This window comes from Pocillopora damicornis, chromosome 4 (assembly GCF_964200805.1).
Source record: "Pocillopora damicornis chromosome 4, jaPocDami1.2, whole genome shotgun sequence".
Classification (NCBI taxonomy): Eukaryota; Metazoa; Cnidaria; class Anthozoa; order Scleractinia; family Pocilloporidae; genus Pocillopora; species Pocillopora damicornis.
The window spans coordinates 3,349,467-3,358,045 of record NC_142673.1 but is presented as its reverse complement, the minus strand read 5'-3'; the positions used below and the strand labels follow the sequence as shown (position 1 = coordinate 3,358,045).

The following is an 8,579-nucleotide window of genomic DNA, read 5'->3' as shown; positions in this document are numbered from 1 at the left end:
CGCCATTTTGACACGCGAGTCACGCGAGTGTTCAGAAGCAATAATTTAACGGCTGATAGACTACCAAATACTAATTGGAGCAATCTCAGAAGTAATACAGGCAAACTTTGTATACTTTTGATGATATTTATTTCTTTTTCTCGTTTTCTGAGGTCGATTGCATCTCTGTAAAGCCAGGGTTAGAACGCCTTTGACAGTTCTAATAAAACACAATTGCAAATTTGGGCGGTAAGAATAAAGCACGTTTGTAATTTTATCCCAAGTAGTATCATATAACGCACATAACGCATAGAGCACGCCAAGAAAAAAATAAAATCCAATGCTAATGTCTAGTCCATCTGGAGGAGGAGCAATGTTTCTAGTTACTTTGCAGTAATTTGCATGCCAAACAATGAGATCAACAATCTTCACCTTTACTTGTGTTGCAATCTAGCATTTATTTAAGCACACTCTCTATAATATATTTGCCTTCATTTTCCAGTTTCTTAAAAGGAATGCAAGTACCAAATAATCCACTGTAAACTTAATCAATCATACTGAACTTCTTCCAACCAATGGAGAGAATATAATACTGGGAGAAGGATCCTATGGTCGATGCCTTCTGAGACAGTACACACGATTTGATATAAAGGTTGTGGAAAAAAAGTCTCCCATGCAGGACACCACAGAGATAATGAAGGAGGCTCACATTATGCAGGCACTCGCACATAAAAATATCCCAACCATAATAGGTGTGCAGCTTCAAAAGCAGCCCATTTCCTTAATAATGGAGTTTAAAGGGGAAGACAATACATCTGTAACAATAAGCAAACTATTGTCTTGTCAGAAAAACAGTGCAACAATACAGAATGTGGAAAGCTCACTCATAACAAATGACTGGTTCATTATTTCACATGATTTGACAGAAGCCCTTTCACATATTCACACAAAAGGCTTTCCTCACTGTGATTTGAAGGCTAATAACTTTCTTGTGAGTAACAAACATGGCTACATCATCGATTTTGGAAAAGCATGTGACAGCTCCTTTCCTCCTGCAAAGAATTAATGAAGCCAGTGATATTTTTTCCCTTGGTAAAATTCTGTTCAAAGTAGGTGTTAAGCAAAACATTCCACTTTTGGTTTCCATGGCTCAAGAATGTTTGGATGCCAGCCCTGTAAGAAGACCAACAACAACAGGCATTATGGCAACACTGGCTTCCATAATATCTCACTGAATACTATAAGCTTAAGCAGGGGTTTCATGGGCCTGACACTGGGCAAATTGACTGGCTGGGAACATAATTTTTCCGGCATGTTGTGACTGACATAAATCAGAATCAAAACATATTTTGCCTGCTTCCTTGTACATTTCCCATCACCTCAAAATCTTAATGAAACCTCTGCTTAAGAAAGTAATAATTAACACTCTAATCAGGTAAAGTGACCCTAGCCATGTCACGGCAGGAGTCTTTTTATTGGGCTTTGCAAGGTTAAAATTACAATGTATGTGCATGTCTTTGGCAAGTTTATGTGTGCTCTTGGTCTAAACTAATTTTGTACTTCTGCTTTACGAATTGTGAATGAATGTTAGAGGGACATTTTTAATAATGCACAGATAAGGTGCTCTAGGGTCCATCAGGTACAAATTACTTCATAGGTCATACTCATGTCTATAATTTTACATCGCTGCTAGATAACATACATGTACCGATTTATTTCCCAATTCCTGCCAATTATTGATCTATGAAATTGAATTTAGGCAAGCAACAGGCAGATCAAACTTAAAATTATAAACCAGAGTTTTAACCAGTTAGGCCACCATAGCCTTCTAACAGGAATATTGACTTGGAAGAGCAACAAAAAAAGCAAGAAATACAATTTTAAAGTTTTCTTTTCTGACTTTGTAACAAGGGCAACCTATCCTGCTCTTAAGATGGCACATCTTTTATGAGTAGGGCTGAGAAGATTACACATCTTATACCAGTTTGTGTTTGCTCTTATCACAAAAAAAAAAACCGTGCCCCACTTGGGGCAACAGTAATCACTGGTAATTAATCATGTCTTATCAACAAAGAGAGAAGACTATGGTCAGAATCATATGCATGTATCAGAACTTTTGTGATGCATTTGAATTAAAAGATACTCCACTGGCGTAGTGGGTAGAATATTTACATTCAAATAGACACATATATCAATTACAAGTCCATCATTGACAATGATTGTTGCAATTATTACCGGTCAAAACTTAAAAACCAAACTGTTGACTATAATTAAAACTGATAGAACATGATTTAAAAACCAAAAAAATGCCTCATAAATAACACCATTAACATGCTTTTAATAAATTAGTTGTGTGGAATCATTCCATCTCCATGGAATTTTCATTTCCAAAACAACTATTTCAATTTAAAAAAATTTAATACGAGCACCATGACTGGTCAAAAACCTATCGTTCCTTGCACCGGTAAACCCATGGAAAACTGAAAACGTTTTAAGGTTTAACAGAAGGAATTAAAAAAAAAAAAACTTAAGTAGCATGCACATTATTCGCTAATTATTTGCGTTACCCAATATAAAAGCACATATGTACTTAAATCTTCATAAACTCTGATTTCTGATCTTTAATTAACTTTTATAATTTTGACCATTTAACAGAATGACAGCTTATTCTTTCACGCTATACGTTGTGAAAATTTTACGGCCTATCAAACTATAGCACTCTGTAGTAAATTCCGTTTGTCCTTGTATCTTTTTTTAAAATCTATTTTTCCCTTTACTTAATGAGGTTTCATTTCGTGATCTCCCTGCAACTGATAGGATTATTGAAAGCGCTTGTTCCTGAATGTTTACCATTGTGATGCATATGGCCTCGAAACATAAACCTATTTCAAGTGATATTTAATCAAATAAGAAGGATAGCACTGTTCGTCATTAAAAATTACAAAGATCTTTGGTTGATTTTCGTCGTCAACACAAGAATCATACAAATCGCTAGTAGGATTGCTTGGATCTTTTAGAGGCGGTCGACGAAAGTTTCTACGTCCAAGCTTGGATTTCCCTGTTAACACACTTGCCAGAAACATGTATCTCGTCTTCTCGCCATCATCACTACTGTAGTTATTACTGTAGGAGGCATCCACAGCAAAGTAGCTTCCTTCTCCATACTGTGTCCCGTTCTTCCCTCGCAATCTGTGGTCAAAGTTATGTTTGCAGATTGCATCAACAACATCTGGTGTTGTACCATGGAAAAGCAACTTTTCGATCGCATCGTACCCTGTAAATGTTAGTTTCCTTTGAATTCGTTCGCGCTTACTAATGGGAAAAGGACAAAGAAAAGGTTAATCGGTAAAAGAGTGTAGTTGTCAAGCGTTTGGTGGCGAAGCGATGTGAACATAATGACCGACTGTGACTCAGGCATAGTCAAACTAGAAGAAAAAACAAGATTATTTCGAATAAAGGCTCAGCACTTCGTGCTTGGGTGGCTGTTCCTACTAAGTTCTGTAAAAATCTTGTAACAAGATAGTGAGTTAAGTCTCACCTTTCGTATCTCTCGCGTAACTCGTCATTCCGAATTTCTTCCACCATCAATATGGAGGCCTTGAGTTCCGGCAATGTTTCGTGAAAACGTTGACTTACAGTTCGGTATTCTTTGCAGTGCTTTCTCAAACGCCTTCGTTCAAAATCCTTAGCCTTGCCCGTATGATACCTAAAACGATTTAAAAATGAGATGTGTTAGATAGAGGAACATCGATAATCACATGCTCCAGTTACAGGGAAATACGTGCTGGCTCTTAACAAAAACTTAGCTTTTTAAGAACTAGTGATGATAGTTTTAACAAAATCCAAATCAAATTTATATTGAAACAAGTACACACGCTCCCTCCCAGATGATAACGAGCACATGATAAGACCTCACACAATGAACGCCCCGATCCCTTCCCATCGAATAACAATTGAGACGACAACAATACAGGGGTTGCTTCATGTCAATCGAGCAGGCCAGGTCCCTTATATTTCTTTCGGATTGCATATCAGTCAGTAGCAATAATCATATCACAATATGCGGTAACTTACCTATTTGTGTTCTCAGGTGCTGATTTTGAAACAAACAATGGTCTCCTTCTAACTTGTCGCTTGGTAGGGAACTGTGGGTCCGTATTCATTTGGTACATAGGTGTTTCGTAGAATTTGACGATGTAATTGTGAGAACCGTTTCGAAAGGAATAAATACGATCTTTATTCAAATAGGCAGCCTCTATCTTCTCTTGCTTAATCCCAGACGACTGCTAAAAAAAGTGAAAAGCAAAGTGTTTTTGGCCTAATATTCTTCCAAAAACACCTTCACTCACGCCAATAGTGTCGCATTCACCAAACCCTATTATGCATTGAGTTATCGATTACGCTCACACACTTAAACAAGAAGCCATTCACCGCACTTTTTGTGTGAAGCACAGGCCCTTGAACATACCACAGAAACAGAAACTTACAGAAGCTTCTAGTTACAGATATTTGTATTGAAAACCTTGCTGGCCCTCATGAATAAAAAGCATTACTAGTTTCCCCCTCTATTGCTTACTTTCGTTTCAGTGTATTTCTTCCAACCATCGTTGTCTTTCCAATACCAAACCCAGAATGTGGATGACTTGTTGTTCGGCTCCTGTATGTAAGATGGTGTCGAGCATCGACGGAGCAATAACCGGGTAGAGAGGGGTGAGTGCATGGACATCTCCTCGAAATTAACTGACATCTGCGATGATGGTGTCACAACAACACTACAGAGTAGAAGTAAAGTCATAATGCCTTCCAAGACGATACATTGGGGTGATGATAACTTAATGAGGAATAATCATGTCGGGCCTCTGGTGAAACGATGTTGAAATGATTTCGTGCAATCAGCTTTAGCATATAATCTTACCGTTACTTTGATGAAAGTGGTTTGAACCCAAGAGTAATGACTGATAGTGTATTCTTAACGTCCCGACGAAAGTGGTCTTGAAAGGGATTTTTGTCCTTTCTACAGACTGACATTTCGATAGACTGAGGGAAGGTATTACTGAGAGTCAAGGGCCCACTTAGTTCTCACGATGGCTTTTGCTTTAGTAATCTACACGAAGTTCTTAATCAGAACTGTGATTCACCGGACAATAAAATTGGACAATCAAATTGGACAATCACACCCAATCATGTAAGGAAACAAAATCAAAAGCATTTTAGTGTGCAATGCTGACAAATTGATGGGCCAAACCTAATAGTGCAAAGCCGTTCAATACTGCTGTTTACCTCTCATCACCTTAGCATACTAATAAACACGGTACACAGTCTTCGCAATGCAAAAACGAAATATATCACAACTCAACGAAACAGTGCCTCCTTACTGCGATATTTAGGCATTGACTCTTTCCTCTTTTGTCTTACCTTGATGCAGTATCTTTAAGGTTCACTTTAACTTCTAGATTATCCACGTCACAATAAAGCTCTTCCAAAGCCACATTGTCGGAAGAGCCAAAACTTCTCCACGAATAAGAATCTTTCTCTTTGAACTGCCAACAGTAAGGCGTGGACTTGCAACCAGCTGCAGAGGAAAAGTGGAGAAAATAGAGCACTGCATAATTTAAAAGACCAACATGTCAATCGAGAAATTAAACCTATCCACTTGATTAGGGAATTAGCGCGCCAACAACTGAGGTACCTCGTCTCCGTCAGCCAGTCAGTTAGTCAGTTGATAAGTTCATTTATTAAATACTAAGTCAGCCAGTGAGTAGGTTGCCACCATGGACCAGGCGGTCATTCATCCTGTCAATCAGCCCGTCAGTCACTCGGCGGTACCGATTTTTTCGTAGGTAATTGGTCAGTCGGCTAGTCAGTCAGTTAGTCAGTCACGTCAACTGATCGGTATGTCAGTCCCCACAGTTGGCAATCAGTTACATATTTTAGCCTCGGCCTACCATTCAACAGCAAGTACGTTACCTCCTAACAAGTTGCTAGTAAAAGCTGTAGCTCTGAGGAGTAACACCAGCACCAGTACCCCAAACAAGAAGCATACCAGTAAAATACCATTCCAACTGTTTGTTAAACTGACGACAGAGTTCGAGATCAAATTGATTTGGTAATATGTAACAGTGCAGCAATTCGAAGAAAGCGAAGAAATCGATGTTAGGCACTTAAAGGCAAGTCTGGTGAGTGCAAGGAAGATCTCCGAGTTAGCATTTCGAACATATTCTAAAATAGCAACCACATTTTCCCAGATTATGCTTGGAACTCTGATGATGTATGCCACAACCAATTGAAGGAAGTAAGCGAAAGATCGTAACATAAACAAAATAGCTACAGTTTTGATCGCCTTTACTATCGCGTTAATAGCCGACGAATGTCCGATCAAACGATCAATTTTGATTTGAATTAGCGTTGATTGGATATTGACGGCGGTAAATAAAGAACACAGGCATTTCTTGGCCCGAGTAGCAGCACTGTGATAGAAACCATTCCAGAAACTGACGGCTTGCTGAATTGTTCCTCTATATTTGTTCAAGGTCTTTGAGCAAAGAGTAATCAGTGCACCACACATAATGCAAATTTGCATAATACTAATAAGGTAACATGAAAAGTTAGCTATAGTTGATCCCTTATAAGTTTTCCAAAAGGAAATCAAGAGATTCTCAAAGGAGGCACTCATATGATTCATGAGCATTCTCTTGCCTTTAATAATAAACATCGCTGCATCATACAAGAGCTGGATTGATCTAGTAGAAAGATATCCTAGCATTATCCACACGCACTTGACAACAACGGCCGTCACAACAAACATGACACAAATTTTTATGGCCGCTGTCGCTGCTAAACCAGCGAGTGAATGTTGGCTCAAACGATCAAGTTTATCATGAATAATCTTTGCGTGATTAGTGTAGATGGTTGACACAGTATAAAAATGCCTTTTGGCCTCTTTAACAGCGCTGTAAACCGGCTTGTGACTTAAACTTCTTGTGCCATATTTGATCCAAAAGTACACCATTCTCACTGCTCCATACAAACAAAGCAGCTCGAAAAAACTTCTCCAGTCGATGCTCAAATTCAAGGTCCATCGTGTGGGAATCTCAATAGTAACCGGGCCATTTAAAGCGAATATCATGGAGGACCTTAAGTAATATATGGAAATTCTTGTCGATGCCAAAAGCATTTTCCCGATGGAGAAGAAGACGTACTTAAAAGTAGCCCATGCGCTCACCAATATCATGTTAGCGCCTCGCACTACTATCACCACAGCGAAATATAAGAGAGAACACATATATCCGCACAACAACCAGAAATAAGATCGAAAATTAAATATGCACTCGACCACGACAACAATCAAGAAAAATATGGCGAGAATTTTTATCACCGCAACTGCAGCGTAACCAGCCGAAGAATGTCCGCTCAAGTGATCCATTTTGTCGAAAATGATCTTTGCTTGATTCCGGACGATGGTACATGAAGAATCAAAGTGCATCTTGGCCCGTTCGAGCGCGTTGGAAGCCTTGTCATGCCAAACATTCCCCGGTTTGTCCGTCTGTTCGACGGTTTCGCGACGTTTTTGTGAGACGCTCTTGACAGGCATCTTGTGTTTAAGAATTTGCTTAATGGCAGCGGCAGACTTCCCGTGTCGTTTGAACATTGTTTACTATTTGAACAGACCCTAGTATTGTATTTAAATTTATGACGTTCAAAATTCTATAGTTCTCGAAGCATATCACAGGAGTGGCGATTCCGTGATTTTTTCACGAGAGTGAGGTCCGTTTCAAATATAACATGTCAAGGCAGATAAATGGAGCAAGCGTAATTTAAGAGGAAGTCTTCAAGATTTTCGCTTTATTTTCGTCTGTAGCGTCAAAACAGAGATATCCCAAATGATGATTTGAGGCTAAAATGCATCAAAACTGATTTCGAATCAACAAATTTTTAGAAACTGATTATACTATAAAAATTAACGTTAAAAAACAATGACGTTTCGACCGCTTAAAGGTCATTTTCAAGTTGAAGGATGGGATTCTTCATGCGCTTATATAATCAATTGTACAATGCTAATGAGATACTGACTAAAACTCTAAAATATTCACAGAGAAACAATGCGGGAAATTGCGGCAAGAATAATAGAAAATGCCAAGGCGAAAGAAACATTAAAATTGAATCGATTAGGTAAATATATTTTCATGGATCGAATCACTCTGTTTGTTCAGTTTTGGTTAAATTTCGCGAATAAAACGTATTTTCAAGATCAAACAGTTAAGTCGAAACGTCGTTGTTTTTTTTAACGTTGATCTTTAGAGTAAAAAAAAACTGATTTCCTCGGATTTATTGCCACCAAAGCTCCTTCATGACGAGCCAGAGCAAACCGGATGTTAAAAAATTCGTGGGGTTTGGTTGCTATGGTGTGACGTCATGATCCGGCTCAGTAGCTATCATCGCTTTCGATTTGTGGTTTCAACAGGGGAGCGTTCGGTGATTACCTTAACACCGTTGTGTACAACCTCCAATGGCGTCAATCCTGTTTATTTTGAGGGGCTGGATTTTTCTTTTGACTTTTCTTGAGGTTGAATTTCAGACATTACTCGCAAGAGCGGGAAATT

General features: G+C 38.7%; 1 protein-coding gene across 1 annotated transcript; it reads right to left on the bottom strand.

Moving 5' to 3' along the window:
* Positions 1-1,410: 1,410 nt before the first annotated feature.
* On the bottom strand, positions 1,411-7,740 carry LOC113669776 (uncharacterized). Its single transcript, XM_027185852.2, has 6 exons — positions 5,947-7,740; positions 5,395-5,551; positions 4,556-4,751; positions 4,054-4,265; positions 3,518-3,685; positions 1,411-3,291 (listed from the first exon to the last, which is right to left on the bottom strand). The coding sequence occupies exons 1-6, from the start codon at positions 7,625-7,627 to the stop codon at positions 2,862-2,864; spliced, it is 2,844 nt and encodes a 947-aa protein (XP_027041653.2). The 5' UTR covers positions 7,628-7,740; the 3' UTR covers positions 1,411-2,861.
* Between the last annotated feature and the right edge of the window lie 839 nt (positions 7,741-8,579).

Bases quoted from the DNA above. Each gene is read 5' to 3' on its own strand.
- LOC113669776 (XM_027185852.2), bottom strand. From the start codon at position 7,627: ATGTTCAAACGACACGGGAAGTCTGCCGCTGCCATTAAGCAAATTCTT. The intron at 4,752-5,394 runs GTAAGACAAAAG...TCTACTCTGTAG, and splicing joins CTTAAAGATACTGCATCAAG to TGTTGTTGTGACACCATCAT. The intron at 3,292-3,517 runs GTGAGACTTAAC...TTTTCCCATTAG, and splicing joins TTACGCGAGAGATACGAAAG to TAAGCGCGAACGAATTCAAA.